Raw genomic sequence first — 19,600 nt, 5'->3', positions numbered from 1 at the left:
AAACTATGAAGCGCTATGAGGAACGTCTTTGGGTGCTGCTTTAACATGAAGAAGAGAAAGGGGGGCATGAGAGCCCTTTTTATAAATATTGTCATGTTGAGGAGGGAGCCAGCTTGTTTTCTGCTGCTCCAGAGAACAGGACACAGTGGAGCAATGGATGCATGCTCCTGGAAAAGAGATTCCGCCGTCAGAAGAGCTCCATGTGGCTTCCTGCTGGTTTCCAGGCGGCAGGTGTAAATTTACAGCACTTTATAAATAAAGGTTAATAATAATAATAACATTAGGAGGAACTTTCTGACAGTGAGGGCTGTTTGACAGTGGAACAAACTCCCTCAGTGGAGAGTGATGGAGTCTCCTTCTTTGGAGGCTATATTTAAAGAGAGGCTGGATGGCCATCTGCCCTAGGGAGGGCATGGATTGTGTCTTCCTGTGTGGCAGAAGGCAGTTGGACTGGATGGCCCTTAAGGTCTTTTCCAACTCTAGGATTCTATATTTCTATATATATTAAATACCTGAGAATTCCAGCAACACATACTGCAGCCTCCATCATAGAATTATAGAATCATAGAGTTGGAAGAAACCCCAAGGGCCATTTGGTCCAACCCTTTCTGCCATGCAGGAACTCACAATCAAAGCATCCCTGACAGATGGCCATCCAGTCTCTATTTAATGTCCTCAAAGAAGGAGACTCCAAGGGAGTGTCTTTCACTGTCGAACAGCTCTTACTGTCAAAAGGTTCTTCTTAAAGTTTAGGTGAAATCTCTTTTCCTGTAGCAAGTAGCAATGTTTGCTCTGTCTGGAGGAGGCCACAGAGAAATGGGAATGGTTTCAGAAGAGTGTAACAAAGATGATCAGGGCTGCGAAGAGATGCAGAGAGGGCTATGAAGGAACTGGTGAAGAGAAGAAAACACGGGACTTGAGAACACTCTAAAAAGTGCTGCAGGGCTACCCCATTGCAAAGGGCTTCATTGGATCCTCCTGGCTGAAAGGTTACAGTAAAGTAGAAGTGGTTGACTGCTGGGAGAAATGTCTTGGCCCTGAGAAGACTTAAATAATCCTCTTTGAGTGGAAGCAGTTGGACGTGCCATGCTTGGGTCACAGTGAATCCCACATCTCCCCTTGCTGGGTGAAACTCATTCCACATTCCCCCTTTTGGGCAGAGGGAGGGCAAGGAATTTGCCTCCCACAGATACCATTGAATGGCTTCCAGTGCTGCTTATGGTTCAAAAGTATTAAAAAGAAAACATTTTAGCTGCCAGAGGGTAAGGAGGATGTGGGAAGAGCAGAGGGAAAGCAGCCAGCAACAACGTCCAAAGAGCTTTAAAGGTCATGAAAGCCAAATACATGAAGAAATTGTGTGCTTTTTGCACCAAAAAAGGAGAAGGATGGCAAAGTTCAGCAAGACCTTCCAGGCCTCTTAAGGGATGGATCTGCCCCAGTAAAGCCATTGTGGGTGGGTTGTGATAGAGAGGAGGACCCCTTTCCCCTGAAGCCAGGGAGTAGTCCTTAAATTGCAGATGACAAAGCAAAAGAATCCAGGATATATTTTCCAAAGGATATCATATCCAAAATAATGTTCAAAGCAATCTACTGTATATGCAACACAGAAAATCTGTATATGCAGCAGAAATACCAGTGAAATCCATGCCAACCTGTTTGCCTCAAAAGATGGGTGCCATCTCAGTCCGGCATCTTCACAGTACAAACAGCACACACCTTGATCCGTCTAGCATAGGAAGGAAAGCCCAAACATTGGTAGAGTCTCTCTTTCCTACAGGAGCGGCCCATGGGTTTTTCAGTGTTTGGTGGAGAGTTTTGCGCAGCTGCTCTCTCCTGGGGATTAATACTGACTTCAGTATCTCTTGTGGCTGTCAGAAGAGCTCCATGTGGCTTCCTGTTGGTTTCCAGGCGGCAGGTGTCCATTCAGCTGAGGGAGGGTTCCTGGGGTGCTCCCTCTTCTGGCGCAGGCATGGATGTTGATGGCTCTCATCAGGACTTGGGGGTCAGGGGGCTGAACAGCAGGCAATGTGGCTTCTCACAGCCTCCACGCAGGATCCAAGGAACTTTCTGGAACTGATCCCTGAAACCTGCCAGGCTCTTTCGCATGTTCTCCAACATGAAGGGAGGAAGCGTATACAGTCAGCCCTCCATATCCACAGACTCTTCATCGACAGATTCAAACATTCACAGCTTGAAAATATTTTAAGAATACAGTTGGCCCTTCATTTGTGCGGACTTTGGATCCGCATCCCTAGCTTACTTGCGAGGGGCACATGGGACGTGCATCCATGGGTGTCCATGGGGCCACACTGCCATTAAGCCAATAGGGCTTGAATATCGGCAGATTTCCATTTTTGCGGGGGGTCTGGAACAGATCCCCTGCGAAAACAGGTGACTGTATATAAATTCCAGTGGAATGAAACATGGAAGATGCTCCATTGGAGAGTGATGGAGTCTCCTTCTTTGGAGATTTTTAAAGAGAGGCTAGATGGCTATCTATCAGGGATGCTTTGATTGAGAGTTCCTGCATGGCAGAATGGGGTTGGACTGGATCAGGGCCCTTGGGGTCTCTTCCCACTCTATGATTCTACAAACCTTGATTTTTGCCATTTTATTTAAGGGACACCATTTCATTACACTACTGTATTTAATTTATTCAGAGGGAGCGATCAGGCAGACCCAGCTCCATCAGGGACAGCCTGAAGGACGAGGCCCCTCCCTCCTTTAACTATCACCGTGCATTTTGTATTGTATTCTATTGCAATTTTTACTGTACACCGCTATGATCATTGCGGAATAGTGGTCTATAAATAAAACGTATTATTATTATTATTAATGGGACTTGAGCAGCCACAGATTTTGGTATCTGTGAGGAGTCCTGGAACCAAACGCCAGATGCAAGCTACAGGATAAGAGATTCCACCTCGACATTAGGAGGAACTTCCTGAGAGTAAGGGCTGTTCGACAGAGGAGCACACTCCTTCCTCAGAGTGTAGTGGAGTCTCCTTCCTTGGAGGTCTTTAAACAGAGGCTTGATGGCCGTCTGTCAGGGATGCTTTGATTGAGATTTCCTGCATGGCAGAAGGGGTTCGACTGGATCAGGGCCCTTGTGGTCTCTTCCAACTCTAGGATTCTATGGTAACTGAGGATCAGTGTCCTCCAAACAAGATGACGCATGGCGTAGTCTCTACCAGCCTATTGTGAACTTGTACTACAGAAGTGAAACCAAGTTTGGGTCCATGTAAGGAGATGAAGTCTGGTCATGATAGCAAACATTAGGCCAGAAAAGTGAAAACCCATTTGAATAAATTTTTAAAAAACTAATTATTTTAAGGATTCTCTTAAGCAAGCCATTCTTTGTCCTGTGAGTCTGTTGTCTACAGCTGTTATCTGCCCAGGCCAAGATGTTCCGGGAACAACTCAGAGTGTCCTGGCCCTGGAGCTGCCCTGACCTCCTCTTGTAATAGTGCCGCTATATTCTGCTTTGGTCAGGCCCCACCTGGAATACTGTGTCCAGTTGTGGGCATCACAATTCACAAAGGATGTTGAGAAGCTGGAGAGTGTCCAAAGGAGGGCTACTAAAATGGTGAAGGGTCTCGAAGCCATGCCTATGAGGAAGGACTTAGGGAGCTGGGGATGTTTACCTGGAGAAGAGAAGGTTAAGAGGTGATATGAGAGCCCTGTTTAAATATTTGAAGGGATGTCATATTGAGGAGGGAGCAAGCTTCTTTTCTGTCGCTCCAGAGAATAGGACCCAGAGCAATGGGTTCAAACTACAGGAAAAGAGATTCCACCTCACCATTCCTGACAGTAAGGACTGTTCGACAGTGGAACACTTTCCCTCGGAGTGTAGTGGAGTCTCCTTCTTTGGAGGTCTTTAAACAGAGGCTGGATGGCCATTTGTCAGGGATGCTTTGATTGTGAATTCCTGAATAGCAGAATAGGGTTGGACTAGATGGCCCTTGGGGTCTATTCTAACTCTATGGTTCTATGATTCTATGACTTGCTGCCACTACCTCCGCCATATTAGGTGGCACGGTGGAATGCATTTAAACAGCTGCCTGGCATCACAACAGAGGGCCTTATATTTTCTGGGGAGATTGGGAGCAACTAGTGAGTTTATTTAATCTGTTATAAAAGAGTTGTATCCCAGGTGTAGTGCTGAATGGGCCAGATGTTGTCTGGGCTGTTTGCACCAGACTTGGGGATTGGGCTGTTTTCTGTCCCAACTTTCCGCTGAGGAGACCATGGGAGAAAAGACATTTTATTTGCCCCATGCAGAAAGGTCCTCAGTCTTCAGGTCTTCAAGCTGAATTAGATGCTGTTGGTTTTACACATGGCCTGAAAACTCCATGTTGGGGCATGTGACTCAGATATGGATGTAGCAGAGGAGGGAGGACTATTTTCCTGTTGGTCCAAAGCACGGAGGAGGAGGAGGAGGAGGGGGTGGTAATGGGACATGCTGAGGTCAGGCACTGCCCAAGTGAACTGGTGCCCACCTTGGGGAGGAAATTCAGGACCTCCAGATCCCCAAGACTCACTCTGGGAAGCTGTGCAAAGGGATCTTGTAGTGCCTTTGGGACCAACTGAGAGAGAAATTGGTAGCATAAGCTTTCCTAGACACCTTCCTCTGATGCATGGAGTGAAGTGCCTAGGGACAGACATTGATACTTACGAATGAACAGGATGTGTATGTGTGCATAGCAATAGAAAGGCAAAATGCGGGTATGGTGATGAGGTGACAGGTTCAGCTTTTGGGAGGACAAAGGCGGGAGGAAAGCTCTTGCCTGAAGCCAAGATAAGCAGGTAACCATCTGAATGGTGGATGGAGTTCTTAAAATGCAGTGGGACGCTGGCTGGGAACCAGAAAGGAGATGTGATACTGGGCAAGAGAGCCCTCCTGAGGCTGGGGGGTTCGCTAGTGGTTCCCCCCCCCCAAAAAAAAAAATATTTATTTAAGTGTTACATATAAAGAAGCAAGACATAGGTAACATAAAACAAACAAACATTAAGTACCCCCAACACCATCCCCTTAGACAAACATATATTTACCTAGGATATTTGATATCGTTTTCTTTCTAGTTCTACTTCCTTTACATTTGGATAGTACAGCATGTTGTAAACTAATTGTTTACTCCTGATATATTATCATAAACATAAGTGTTCTCATGGTAGCCTTTAGATTTCAAAGTATAATTCACATAATAGCTCATTGTTTTTAAATATATAATTTACCCTTTTCTTCAAGAGTTTTGAGACAACTCCACTCCATTCCTAAACTTCCTTCTGATTTTCCTTTTAGTAAAGCAGATAGTCTATCCATATTTCTAGCTTCATATAATTTAACCAACCAATCTTCAACGGATGGATTGTTTGAAGCTTTCCAAAATTATGCAAACAATATTCTTGCGCATGAAACCGTATATACAATAATTCTGTTGTGCTTTACAATCTTTATATTACAGGTCATATTTAATAGAAATAGACTTGGTTCAAAGGGGATACTTATACCAAGAATATTTTCAGCTGCTTCAAGAATCATTTGCCAGAATTCCTCAGCCTTAGCGCATAACCGCCACATATGAAAAAATTTCCCTCTGGTTTCCCACATTTCCAGCACTTAATGTTACCAGTTTTATAAATGGGATGGATTTTTGGGGGGGCTAAGTACCAGCTGTACAACATTTTAAGGTAGTTTTCTTTATAGTTTTGGCATAATGTGAATTTGTTCCTCTCCAAGATTTTTCCCATTTGTCTATTGTAATAGGTTATTTATGTCCTGTGCCCATCTTACCATGTTATGTTTGACAGCTTCATTTTCTAGGTCTCTTTCTTTTAGTAGTTTATAGTACTTTGATATATGTTTTCCTTGTTTATCCATCACAATTTTGTCTATTTCATTGTTGTCTACAGTCAACCCAGGAGTTTCATTGTCTACCTTGAAACGGCTTTTTAGTTCGTTATATAAAAACCAGTCTTTCACCTTTCCTTTCTCGTTGAGTTCTTCTATTGTTTTCATAGTATATTTTCCATCCGGTTTTTTACTTATTAAGTCTCCACATCTTAGCCATTGTATACCTTTATTCTTTGTTCTACTATAGTAAGCTTCTTGTAATGACACCCATGGGGGGATGTTATTATAAAACTGATGTTTCATTTTGTACCATACTTTTAGTAGTGACCTTCTTATAACATGATGGTTAAAGATGTTGTTATCTTTAGGTTTTATATACCACATGTATGCGTGTGTACCAAGGTTTAAATTGGAACTTTCGATATTTGCTAGGTTATCGTTATTCAATCTAAACCATTCAATTCTAGCCATTTAAGACAGGGAGCATGATAGTACAACTTAAAGTTTGGGAGATTACACCCCCTCTTTAATTTCCCCCCAGTTTGAAGTTTCCATTTAAGCCTTGCCTTTTTACCCTCCCATAAAAAACTGGTCAGGTCTCTCTGCCGTATATCCCAAAAAAATTCATTGGAAATAATTGGGATATTGGAAAACAAATATATCATTCTGGGTAGAATGTTCATTTTAATTATAGCAACCCTCCCTAAAAAGGACAAGTTGTATTTGGACCATTTTACTAGGTTGTTTTTTAATTTCTGGCCATAATATAACATAATTATTTTGGAATAGTTTGATGTTTCTTTTAGTAAAATAAATTCCCAAATATTTGACTTTAGCTTCAATACGGAAGGAACCCCGACAGTTCCTTAAGTTCTTTTTCTTCATTCTTTAGAAGGTTTTTTGTGAGAATCGTTGTTTTCCCTGCGTTAATTTTAAATCCAGCTAGAAGACCGAATTCGTCTCAAATCAACAACTTGATACTCTTATTTGGCTCATCTAGAAAAACGATTATATTGTCTGCCAAGATTTTTAATTTGTCTTCTATTTCTTTAGCTTTGACCCCTCTAATTCTGTCCTCCCCCCTTATCTTATGAACCAAAACTCCAAGCACTAGAATAAGCAATAAGGGGGACAGAGGGCATCCTTGTCTTGTACTCCTTCTAATCCTGCAACCCATACATTTTTCATCATTGATTAGTAAATATGCTTTTTGTTCATTGTATATCATTTTTATCCACCTTATAAAGTTCTCTCCCATATTAGCCCTTTTAATAACTTCAAATGTTAACTAGTGTTGTAAATATGTGTAGTGTGCCAGGAAAGCTTTGTTTCTGTTCATCCAACTGTCGATGGACTGGAGTTTCTGTCTATGAGATGCCTCTGAGTCGTGTAGCGATGCAGGTCACCAAGGGAAAGGTACCCTGCGCACCCTTGAGGGACAGAGCCTGAGCCCAGACTTTTAGCCCTGAACCAGACTCTTGGAGCCATTAACTTCTAGATTGGCGGGATGGCTAGTGCTAGCCAAAGACTGCACTCCTGGGAGGACAGGGGTTTTTTAACATATCGGGTTGGATGCCAGAGTACAAAGTTTGTCCGCAAAACTGAGAATAATGTTGGCAATCCAACATGCAAAAGTGGGGGATACTGCGGAGTACAGAGAGCAAACAGGTGTGGACCTCTCTCTCCTTGTCATGCCGGCATTTAATGGCAAAGCTCTGCAGGAATTTGGAATAATAACCAGATGGACAACATCTAACACCACTGCTTTAGGGGGTCCTTTATACTTTTATATTTCCTCTTTCTTTCATTGTGGGACTTAATGGTGTGTGAAAGATGGACACAAAGGAGGAAAAGTATCACTTTAAAAAAAAGGACCAGGGAGAACAAATTGGCACAATTAGTACATTTTTGTATTAGTTATCAGTGCACTTACTGTATATATTCATGTATAAGTCTAGAAATTTAGGTCAAAAAATTGACCCAAAAAACCTGAGTCAACTTAGTCAATGGGTCAATGTAAGTACTGTATCTCAACTCTTATTTCAAAGAAGGAACCATCCCCTGGTGAAAGGCAAGAGTATAATCTGTCCTGGAATCACCAGTCCCCTTTACTCTCTCATCCACCCAGCCTTAAGAGTAAGCACAAAGAGTTATGTCTGCTGGAATTGTGTAAGTTCTTTGATATTGTTTTGCTTTGCTTCATCCTTTAGATCCTTTGCTGCATGCCCCTAAGTTTTACCCTTGACTTATCCATGAGTCATAGCAAAATCCATACTTTTGGGCCCAAAACTTGCCCTTGACTTATACATGATGTCGACTTATAGTCAAGTATGTACAGTAAGCACTCCCTAAGTGGTTTACAATGTGTAAGCCAATTCCACCAACAATTTTAGCAACCTATCGAATGATGCCAGACTGAGTCAACCTTGGGGCCCCGCAGGATTGAATTGAATAGCAATAGCAAGTACATTTCTGTGCTGCTTATCAGTGCACTTAAGCACTCCCTAAGCGGTTTACATTGTGTAAGCCAACTGCCCCAAACAAGCTGAGGATTCATTTTAGCGACCTATGGAAGGATGCCAGGCTGAGTGGACACGGGAGCCCTGGCTGGGAGTGAACTCACAACCTGTGGCTGCAGGACTGGCATTTAACCACTGCAGCACCAGGAAATTTGTGATTATTGTCTACTATCCTGGTGATAGGTTTTGACAGGTTAAATGGAATATGCTGCTGCCTCAGATTGTGGTGGAGTCTTCTTTGGAGGTTTTTAAACAGAGGATGGACAGCTTTGATGGTGTATTCTTGCATGGCAGAAGGGAGTTGGACTGGATGGCCCTTGAGATCTCTCCCAACTCTACGGAGCTTCAAGGCCCTGGGCCTCCTTTCGCTTCTTACTTTGTCTTTCACTTGAACCAACACCTCTGTAAAAACAGAAGATGCCTTCAAATGAATGGTGGTTAACACCTCTTCAACTAGATAGTGGACTGTCCTTTGTAACAAGGATAGGTGCCCATCCAAGGTGTCCTGTGTGGGCAAGGGGATGCCTCAGTCTCTGTGGTTGTTCTTGGTGTGCTGGGCTGTTTTGTGCCATCACAGACACTGGCTTCTCTCCATAGTGGGCATGTCAGATTGTTTGTCTCTCCAGATAGGAATAGAGAATGCATCCATCTCTCTTCAAGTCTCTTGCAGCACAAGACACCCAAAAGTCTGTCAGCACTTCATGGTCCAAGTACAAAAGTGGGTCAGAAAGAGGAAAAGGTAAAGCTAGGCAGATACCTAAGATCCAGCTCCACTGCATCCCACCTCTCACTCCTGAAATTCATGTTTACTTTTAAAAGCTCAAAATGCCCCCTATCCTCTCTAAAGGTCTCTTTTGTAAAAAACAAACAAACATGTAACTAAACTGTACAATCAGAAACAATGATTAGTATAATATAATACAATTTGTTGTTGTTTGCCTTTAATTCATTTCCAAATTATGGTGACCCTAAGGTAAACCTATCACACAGTTTTCATAACAAGATTTGTTCAGAAGGGGTGGGGTGCCTTTGCCTTCCTCTCAAGCTGAGAGAATGTAACTTGCCCAAGATCACCCACTGGGTTTCCATGCTCAAATGGGGATTTGAACCCTCATCTCCAGAGTTCAGTGCTCAAACTACTAGGCCACGCTGGCCTTTTCTTTTTTTAAAATTGTTTCCTAAGAACCTGTTGAAATAAAGCAAAGTCTTTGTCTGCTGACAGAAGGACCACAAGGGAGGAAGGGAGGTCCAGAGCCTGGGGCCAGCCCTGGAGAAGGCCCTGCCTCATGTCCCTCACCAGATTTGTGCCCAAAGACGGACGGTGAAACCTGAGAGAAGGGCTTCTCCAGATCCCCTCAGAGCCTGGGCAGACTCAGATGGGAAGAGCTAATCTGTCAGATTGGCTGGACATAATTTGGACCTGACGGTTTCCCCTATCCACCCTCAGAAAGGCCAGTCTTAAAATGGAGGATGATAAATGCCACTTGATGCTGGATGCCACTGAGCTGGATAAGGTAGCACGTACAGGAAGATTCTCCCAGACAACACTTATTAATGGCAAGACCCTTTTCCCCAGGGAGCATGACTCTGTGTGTGTGTGGCTTTGCCTTGGTTTGTGGCCCTGGCAGCATGCAGCCCAGGACCTGGTTTCCCAGCCCTGCATAAACAACGGTTTCACTGCTGGCCCAGCTCTGCTGATCTGTCTGCAGTCCTTTTTCTGTTCTTGCCCCTCCAGTGTCTACCAGGCTCTCTCAGGTTTCCTCCCCGCAGCCCGGCTGTCCGTCTCCTTCCATCCCACCAGGTAAAGGCATCTCCTCGTCTCAGAAGCACAGCAAAAAGGCACTGAAGCAGGTAAGTGGAACAGGTGTGTTGCCATGGTCAGCTGGCCTTTTCATTTGTGGCTTTTTCATTTAAATATTTAGATCTTGCTTTATAGCATAACTTCCCAGGATGGCTTACAACAAAATCAAACAATTTGGTATTTAATTAAAGAACAATTAAAACATTTTAAAAGTATGTTAAACAACTGAACAAAATAAAAGTTAAGAGTTGAAAACCATGTATGTGTACCAGATCTTGTCTGATTTTGGAAGCTACTGTAAGCAGGGTAAGCCCTGGTTAGTACTTGGGCAGGAGAGTGTCAATGAATCCCAGGTGCTGTAAGCTTTATTTCAGAGGCAGGAATTAGCAAAACCACCTCTGAGGATTCCTTGCCTAAGAAAACCCTGTGAAATTTGGAAGTCACTATAAGTTGACATGTAACCTGGTGACTTGGACACATGCACACAAGTGTACAGACCTGGATGAAATCACTTAAGACTTGAAGGCTTTAATAAAAAGCCAGGTTTTATCTTGGTACCAAAATTTAAATAGGAACAGTACGAGTTGGGCTCCATGGGGGTGGTATTCCATCAACAAGGTGCCACATCAAAGATTATTCTCCCAGATTACATTAGTCCCTTTGTTGGAAGACAGAGGCAGGCCCTTCCTGAAGACCTCAGTGTTTGGGCAGGTGTGAATAGGAGAGGCAGTCCTTCAGGTATCAAGGCCTCAGTGCCAAAATTTAGGAATTTAAGTGTTCCCACCAGCAGCTTAAATTTGGGCCTCAAGCACATCAGTAGCCAGCATCATTCCATAATGACTGGTGTTATGTGGTGGTTATAACCTGGTCAGCAGGCCAGCTGCTACAGTACATTTTGCACTATTTTATTTGTTTTATCCTACCTTTCCCCCAGCATGGGATTCAAGGTTGTGTACAGTGATTTAAAAGCCCTAGCAGCAGCTTCTAGTCATCTTCAAGGGCAGTTTATGCCAAAGACCGTATACCTTTGTCACTGTGCCCATTCTGCCTTGTGCCTTGGTCCTACTGCTCTTTAACCATCACTATCTCTCCAAATATAGGATCTACTCCAAGATCTGTGCTTTAAACAATTCTTCATCTGTAGAATAAAATCCCTTGCCATATTCTCTGATGTTGGTGTCGGGGGCTGAGCATGTGGGCCCTGGAGATCTATTCCAATGAGGAACTGCTTAGGGAGATAGGCACATTGAGGTAGCAGATTTTAAAATTGGGAGGTGGATAGTGAGAGAAGACTCTCTCCCATATCCGCTGTCTGGTCCCATCTGTCTATGGGGATATCATAGAGTCATAGTTAGAAGAGACCGCAAGGGCCATCCAGTCCAACCACCTGCCATGCAAGAAATCCAAATCAAAGTATCCCCAACAGAGGGCTGTCCAGTCTCTGTTTAAAGACCTCCAAAGAAGGAGACTCCACCACTCTCCATTGAGGGAGTGTGTTCCACTGTGGGAAAGCTCCTGTTTTCTGTTCCTCCTGATGCTTAGGTGGAATCACTTTTCCTGTAGCATGCATCCATTGCTCCGGATCCTATTCTCTGGAGCAGCAGAAAACAAACTTGCTCCATCCTCAATGTGACACCCCTTCAAATACTTAAACAGGGCTATCATATCACCTCTTAACCTTCTCTTCTCCAGGCTAAACATACCCAGCTCCCTAAATCTTTAATACGGCATGGTTTCCAGACTATTCACCATTTTGATCACCCTCCTCTGGACACACTCCAGCTTCTCAATATCCTTTTTGAATTGTGCCCAGAACTGGACAGAGTATTCCATGTAACTGATTGACCGGCCAAACCCAAAGGGTGCTCAACAATGGCACCTTTTCATCCTGGAGAGAAGTGACCAGTGGGGTCCCACAGGGCTCTGTTCTGGGGCCAGTGTTATTCAACATCTTTATCAGTGACCTGGATGAAGAAATAGAGGGCATACTTATCAAATTTGCAGATGACACCAAATTAGGAGGAATAGCTAATGCCCCAGAGGACAGGATCAAGATTCAAAACGACCTGAATAGACTAGAAAGCTGGGCCAAAGCTAACAAAATGAAATTCAACACGGAGAAATGTAAGGTACTGCACTTAGGGCGGAAAAACGAAAAGCACAGATATAGGATGGGGGACACCTGGCTGAATGAGAGACTTCTATGTGTGAAAGGGATCTAGGAGTCCAAGTAGACCACAAGTTGAACATGAGTCAGCAGTGCGATGCGGCAGCTAACATGGCCAATGCGATTTTAGGATGCATCAATAGAAGTATAGTGTCTAGATCAAGAGAAGTAATAGTGCCACTGTATTCTGCTTTGGTCAAGCCTCACCTGGAATATTGTGTCCAGTTCTGGGCACCACAGTTCAAAAAGGACATTGAGCAACTGGAGCGTGTCCAAAGGAGGGCGACTAAAATGGTGAAGGGTCTGGAAACCATGTCCTATGAGGAAAGACTTAGAGAGCTGGGGATTTTTAGCCTGGAGAAGAGAAGGTTAAGAGGTGATATGAGAGCCCTGTTTAAATATTTGAAGGGGTGTCACATTGAGGAGGGAGCAAGCTTGTTTTCTGCTGCTCCAGAGAACAGGATCCGGAACAATGGATCCAAGCTGCAGGAAAAGAGATTCCACCTCAACATTAGGAGGAACTTCTTGAGAGTAAGGGCTGTTCGACAGTGGAACACACTCCTTCCTCAGAGTGTAGTGGAGTCTCCTTCTTTGGAGGTCTTTAAGCAGAGGCTGAATGGCCATCTGTCGGGGATGCTTTGATTTGGAGTTCCTGCATGGCAAAAGGTGGTTGGACTGGATGGCCCTTGGGGTCTCTTCCAACTCTATGATTTTATGATTCTATGATTCTATGTAGAAGATGAACTGTTTTCTGCTGCTTCAGAGATTAGGACATGACCCAATGGATTCAGATACCAAGGAAAGAGATTCCAGAATGTGATTGTCAGAGCGGTTCAGCAGTGAAATATGGGTTGCCTTGGAGGGCTGTGGACTCTCCATCTTTGTAGGAATCATAAGGCTGTATGGCCACCTCTCAGGCCCCCATGTCCTGGGAATGCTTTAGTGGTGTGGATTCCTGCACAAATAGCCCTTGAAATCCCTTCCCAGTATCTGATCCTATTATGTCACGTTTCATGGACAATAGCAGATCTGATCAAACATAGCTTGTGTTAAAACATTGTCCCACCAATTTATTCCCACAGCTTCTCTGCTTTTAAGATTTGGAGCAGCTGTGAGGAGGCTGCAATCCAACCCTCGCACATGGCAGCCAGCCTCCTCCGGAGGGTCCCATGGGTCTGTTCATTTGTCAAAGTCAGGGCTGGGTAGCTGGGAGAGGATCTGCAGCCGCATTCGCTCCCTAGAAGATCTTCGAGGGCTGTGCCCCTCATTGTAGCCCCACTGCCAAAAGGATAAAACCAAACAATTGTTTGCCCCCAAAATGCCCTCTAGGAATCCAGGGCCCTAGTTTTAGGCCAAGGAGAAGCCTTTTTTTAAAAGAAGAGAATGTGATTGAAAGTCACTTCTGGTTTACTTCCCATTCTTTTAATAATACTAATCCTCTCCTGGGCATAAAATGGCCAGCTAGAGGGCAAAATATGATCAAAATGGCCCTCTTGCCCTCTAGAGGACATTTGGGAGCAAAAGTGTTTTGGGGGCCCCTGGGATGACACCAGAAACAGTCCTAGGGGCCACATGTGGCCCGTGCATCGCACTATGCCCACCTGATTCAGACACAATGCAGAATAACATTAACTTGGCTTTTCAAATGAAAGTGTTTTATAGAGTTTTTTGTGGGTTTTTCATGCTCTGTGGCCATGTTCTAGAAGAGTTTGTTCCTGATGTTTCGCCAGCATCTGTGGCTGGCATCTTCAGAGTTGTACAGCATGTTCTTGGTGTCTCCTCTTCCTGCAGCTGCTTTGCTGTTCCACCGGCTGCCTTGGGCCTTTCAGCCCAGAGCTGGGCACGTCCATCCTTCCTCTCTGGCTAGACAGATTGGGTCACTCTGGGCGGAGGAGCCTTTTTTGGCCTTTTCCTCTCAGCGCCTCTCTATCCACCAGCTGCTGTCTGAAACCCATGCTGGCTGTTTTCCTGAGACAGTGCACTGGATCTGAATCCTGTGGGCCAAAGGGGAGAGAGCAGAGGAAGGCTGGGAAAGGTGTCATTCTGCCTGTGGATGTCTCTCTGAGCTAGATTCCTCTTTGCGGGGGGAAACCCCAACCCTATTCTTTGGATTTAGGAGCTCCCATCTAGATTACCTCCCTGCATCTTTTGCTGTGCCTATGAAAGGTTCTTAGAAACATGGCTGTTTCTAATGTAAAGTCGAAGGCTTGCATGGCCGGCATCCATAGCCGGCAACCCACAAAAAACCATGGCTGTTTCTGTCAGAGCAAGTAGATGCCCTTCCTTCCTTGTAGCCACTGGGCTATCGCTCTCCCCACCCTCCTCCACCTCCTTCTTCCTCCGCACATCCCCAGTATTGCACTGGAGATAAACTTTGGGAAATGCTGGCTCTGACCCCTGGCCTTGTGCCTCCAAATCTCTCAGTTCATGGCAAAAGAGAGAACATGCAGACGACTCCTCTTCCTCCTTTTGGATGTTCTTCTGTGTAGTCCTATTAAAGCCAGTAAAATCAGATGCCCCTGTCTGATGAAAGAGAGTCTCTGGTTTATCACTGCTGGAGTATCAGTCAGATAAGTGAAAAGGCAGTCTCTTGACAGGTATTTTGGACTGTTTGGAAGCATCAAGAGCAGAGCATGTTCTCATAGCTAGATGTTTCCAATAAGCCTTAAACCAGAACATTTGTGCAGCTGGTAGAGAAAGGAGGCGTCTCCTGTCCATAAATTGCACGTATAATTTCAAAATTACACCCTTATCCTCTTCCTCCTTCCCTTGTTTGTTTCTTTTTGCTAAGGATAGGAAGTTGAAAATGAATCTGACTGAACATTGTTCATTAATAAGCAAAACGCAAGGCTGGCCCTGAGTCTCAGTTGACACTCGACCTGGAAAAACAAGCCCATCGTTCTAGAAATTCAAATCAGCTAACAACAAAGTGGAAAGGAAAGAAAGAAAAACAGTCCTGTTAGTTAATAAATTACAACAGTAGCTAAGAAAACACTATAAAGTAATCTATGAAGGTGAACCAGAAGCTGTCATCAGTCCCTTTTATTCACGTTCTTTTATCACACTTTTCTACTAAAAGTGGGACTCACAGCACCAACTCAGGAGAGGGAAAGAGAGAAGGTGCCCTTGCTCCCGTCATCCTCCCAGGAAGGTCTCTTGCGAAGAGCCAGGTCTTGAGACGAAGTCGGAAGAGGCTTCAGCGCTGGGACCAGGCTTTCTCCCCTGGGACATGAGACCGGGAGGGGGGCAGTATCTTTCCAGAACAGAAAGCCAGGCTGTCCCCTCATGTCCCTTCTCCTCTTCCTCCTCTTCTGCAGGCGCTGAAGCAGAAGCAGCGGAAGCAGCAGCAGTGCCGAGGCAGCGTCTCCGTCCCCTCGGGCCACCACCATCTCCTCCAACAACATGCCAAGGCAGCCAGCCACCCGGCTCCTGCAAAATCTGGTAGGAAGCCAACAGGGAGAGGCAGAGCCTTGCACACACTTATTCCCAGGCAAATGAGTAGATGGTGCAGAGTAAGCAATTTGTTCTGCAAATTCCCTATACACACACACACAGAGTGAAACAATTAATGTGCTATGTACTTGAAATTCAGGGAATGATTTGCCCGCCTTTAAAGCTGAGATGGAAAAAGTGCAGTCCTGGGATGGTGTATGCCCTCCCAAAGCTGTTTTTGCAGCCCCAGCACTCACAGGATCCCCCAGATGACTCCCTTTTCCGGTTAAAAAAGGAAACCTTCAAGAATGGCAATGTTAAATATGTTGCACTATGAACTGTTTGACATGAAAACACCCATTTTGTAGAACTAAAAGTGGATGTATGGGCATTTGGGGGGGGGCATTTGGAGTTTTTTGTTTTGGCCAAGAATTGGGCTCGCTTGGTGAGGATCTGTTGGGGATGCTTTGATTGTGCATTCCTGCATGGCAGAAGGAGTTGGACTGGACAGCCCCTGAGGTTTCTTCCAACTCTAGGATTCTATGGCGTGTTACATACCGCTGGATTGCGGCAGTCTCCCGCCGCTGCTGCTTGCAGCGTCTGGGAGCCACAGCAGCCAAACTGCGCGGGTCCCGGACGCTCCGAGGAAGGAGTGCGGAAATTGCGCTCCTTCCTGGGCCCCAGAAAAGACGTCACGAGGCACTAGTCGCACACTCGCGGTGTCACTTCCAGGGCATGACATGTGGACGCACAGCGTCCGCTACATCAATATGGCGGCAGCCGTGTGGAAAGGCGCCGCCATTTGTTACGGACTCTGTCCTTAATAGGAGTAGGGGTGTCTGGAAGAGACGCCCCTTTTTCAAACTGGGACGTCCTGAGGATGTCCGAAATGGCGGTTTGTAAAGCGCCCAAGAGTCTATGAATGACATGAGAGAGAGCCTTCTTGGTGTTTGCTCCCACTTTCTGGAATGCCCTTCTATGGGAAGCTAGGCTATTCCCCTCCCTGCTTGCTTTTTGTTGGCAAGACAATACATTTTTATTTATGCAGGCATTTGATATATAATTCATATCAGGATGGTTTTCATGGAGCGGGTGGGTTTTATTTATGGTTTTAACTTTTATATGTTTCTATGTGATTTTATAGTGTGTGTAGATGATTTTAATGGTTTTGAATTTTTCTGCGATTTTTAGATGCTTTTATCTGTAAGCCGCCTTGGGTCCTTCCTGGGAGAAAGGTGTCATACAAATGAAATTAATAAATAAATAAGAATTGGCCTCTGGGCCTACCAAATTTAAAGAGCCAAAGAGAGCACTTTGTTTTTTCAAAACCAATTTTCCTGCATACTTTTTGACGGTAGTTTTCTTGGAGCTTTTCCCCAGAGCAGGCAATGGCTTTGGTTTCCCCAGAAGGATGGTGCTCTTGAGTTCCTCAGGAGCGCCATAAAGTGTGGAGTAACAAAGGAAGTCTAGGTTCAGAAAAGGAAGAGGCCCTGTGGTGAGTTGGGGTGATGCCTGTGAATTGGGAGTCAGAACGGTTTACTTTTTTGCACTGTAGTCCTGAGATTCTCTCAGCCCAACTGACATGCGTCCATTTCCAAGAGAGTCCCATTATTATTATTATTATTAAATTTTATTTCTAGAGCGCTGTAATTATACACAGCGCTGTACAAAGTCAGTAAAATTAAGGAGTATATAAAAGCCTGCCCAAGGCGTATACTCTAAGATAATAACAATTAAATAGAGGAATAGATAAAATTACCATGTAGAAGAGAAAAGACAAATTAAAAACATCAAATATAAAAGCAGATCACATCACATTGTTGAAATCATCGATTGTTCCAGAAAGGTTCCATCAAGGTAGCCATGCAGAGCAACTGTCCAGTTGGAGTGGTGTTGTTCCACTGACCTTTTTCTCAGATGAGCCCACAGGGTAAACTGGACAAGAACTGGGTTGTACTCCAGATCATGGGCCTTTTTAGAAATATTGTGCATGGGTGATGAGACCTAAGATCATGTTTTTCATGGAAAGTGTTCTTGGCTTGAGATATAACATTGATCCAGCTGATTGTGTTACATGTTGGGAGCTCGCACAGGGTCCACTTCTTCATGGTAACACTCTGGGATCATCCAGCAAGGGAGTTCTTGCATACTTAACCAGTAGCCTAAGAAATGAGGGGGTCAAGAGCAGCCACCACAAGCAGCACACAGCATGAGGAGGGACTTAGGAGGGGCCAGTGCCAGGTGGAGCTCATGTGGTCACCAGGCTGGAAGGCTGAGGGTGATAAAATGTGTGGCTGCACCTTTTTCTTTGCCCCTTTATCGTGGGGATCCTTAGTATTAGAAGAAGAACCACTGTGATTGATCAAGCCAAAATCTAAAGCCTGTTTTTTCTGCTGAAGCATGCCAGCTGTCCCACCAGTAGGCCATGAGCACAATAGTCACATCTTCCCACTTACGTTCCCAGGCACGTGATAAAGAAAGGCATGCAACTTCTGTGAATGGAAGGGATCCATGGATCTTTTGGCTAGTAGATACTGTTGGCCTCCTCCTCCTCCTCCTCCTCCTCCTATTCAGTTCCCTTTTGAAGCTGGCCCAGTGTCCAGCCATCACCACACCGTGTGGACATCTCGTTCCATAGTCTTAACTATGAGGCATTATATATAGCCCAGGCCAGGAATTGTGCAAGCTGGATCCTTAAGCCTAGTCTGCTGTTCCACCTTCCCTGGCCTGTGCAAATATGGGATGCTGCCTGGTGGGTACAGGGTCCATTTTTCTACCCCTGTGATCCTCTGAGACCACATGGACTGCCAAAAACTTCCACCACCACTCCTGCAAAGGAAGTGGCTGATTTGAAAACCAGATTTAAAAAAAGAAAACGAAATGTTAAACAGCACAGTGGAGGTTCTGTGGCCCATTTAAAAGGTGAATTGCCACTCCTGAGGGTTCCCTCCCTGCTTTTGTGCCCATTAAAAAGGGTGGCATGGCAGGTCTAGAGGGATGAGTACCACGAAAACACCAAGCCTCAGAGCCACACTTGCCCTCTCCTGGCCTGCTGTGTCTGCCGCTATTCTTTTTTATTTGTTGTGGCTTAGAGAACCAGGGGATGCGACATAGAATGAAGTGGTAGTGAATGGGAGGGGGATCTGGGTTGTGTTTTCCAGTTTCCTGTTTTCTTGCTAATAATGCTGCTTCTTGTTCAGACCACCCTGCGCAGCCAGAAGCCTGAACTCTTACAGAATTTGATGGCCAGTTTTGCAAGGCTCTTGTATGAAGGCATCTGCTATATTTCAGTTCTTTTACCCCCACCTCCCCGCCATCCTCTTTTGCAGCTTGGGAAGGAAAGCAATCGGATGGACATTCAAGTAGCCCCCCGAATTCTACATCTAGCTCCTCTCCCTCTGTCAAAACTGAGCCCTCCCTGCCAATCTTGGGGAAGAAGACTTTCCAGAGATCGGACAGACTCCATGCGAGTAAGACAACAGCTTCCCTCCCTTTAAACAAAGGCAAGCATTGGGGCTCAGGGGGAGGGAGACGCTTGGCTGTGGGGATGCTGGACAGAGCTTGTCTTCCCCAGATAAATTCTGCCAGGGGTGGATTACAGAATGGGGTGGGGAGGCTGGAGGGGCATAAGCCAAGTCTTGGTCAGGGACCCTGTAGCTCAGTGCTCCATATGCCACATTCTCAGAGTGGCAAAGAGGCTGATAGATGGAGCAGAAGCAGGTACTCTCTGGTGCTCCATCTGAAACCGGCTGCTGCCTGGAGAGCAGTTTGGTCTCTCCAATTACTTTGTGCCGGCTGAGTGTTCTTCAGGGATTTCGTATCCCACC

At 45.1% G+C, this 19,600-nt stretch overlaps 1 protein-coding gene across 3 annotated transcripts in view; it reads left to right on the top strand.

The window, feature by feature from the left end:
- The window catches only part of ASXL2 (ASXL transcriptional regulator 2), an 85,478-nt gene that overhangs the window by 56,566 nt on the left and 9,312 nt on the right, over positions 1-19,600 (top strand). For 2 of the 3 annotated variants that reach the window (XM_089528694.1, XM_089528696.1), the window contains exons 5-7: positions 10,109-10,224; positions 15,659-15,782; positions 19,103-19,276. In XM_089528694.1, coding sequence (XP_089384820.1) covers positions 10,109-10,224; positions 15,659-15,782; positions 19,103-19,276 — 414 coding nt within the window. The remainder of the gene's footprint in view (positions 1-10,108; positions 10,225-15,658; positions 15,783-19,102; positions 19,277-19,600) is intronic. The other variant, XM_089528695.1, reaches the window with a different exon arrangement.

Source organism: Sceloporus occidentalis, unplaced genomic scaffold, assembly GCF_023333645.1.
Source record: "Sceloporus occidentalis isolate IW3139 unplaced genomic scaffold, rSceOcc1.0.p SCAF_6, whole genome shotgun sequence".
Lineage (NCBI taxonomy): Eukaryota > Metazoa > Chordata > Lepidosauria > Squamata > Phrynosomatidae > Sceloporus > Sceloporus occidentalis.
Note: the sequence above shows the minus strand (reverse complement) of the source record. Positions and strands in the feature narration are given on the sequence as shown.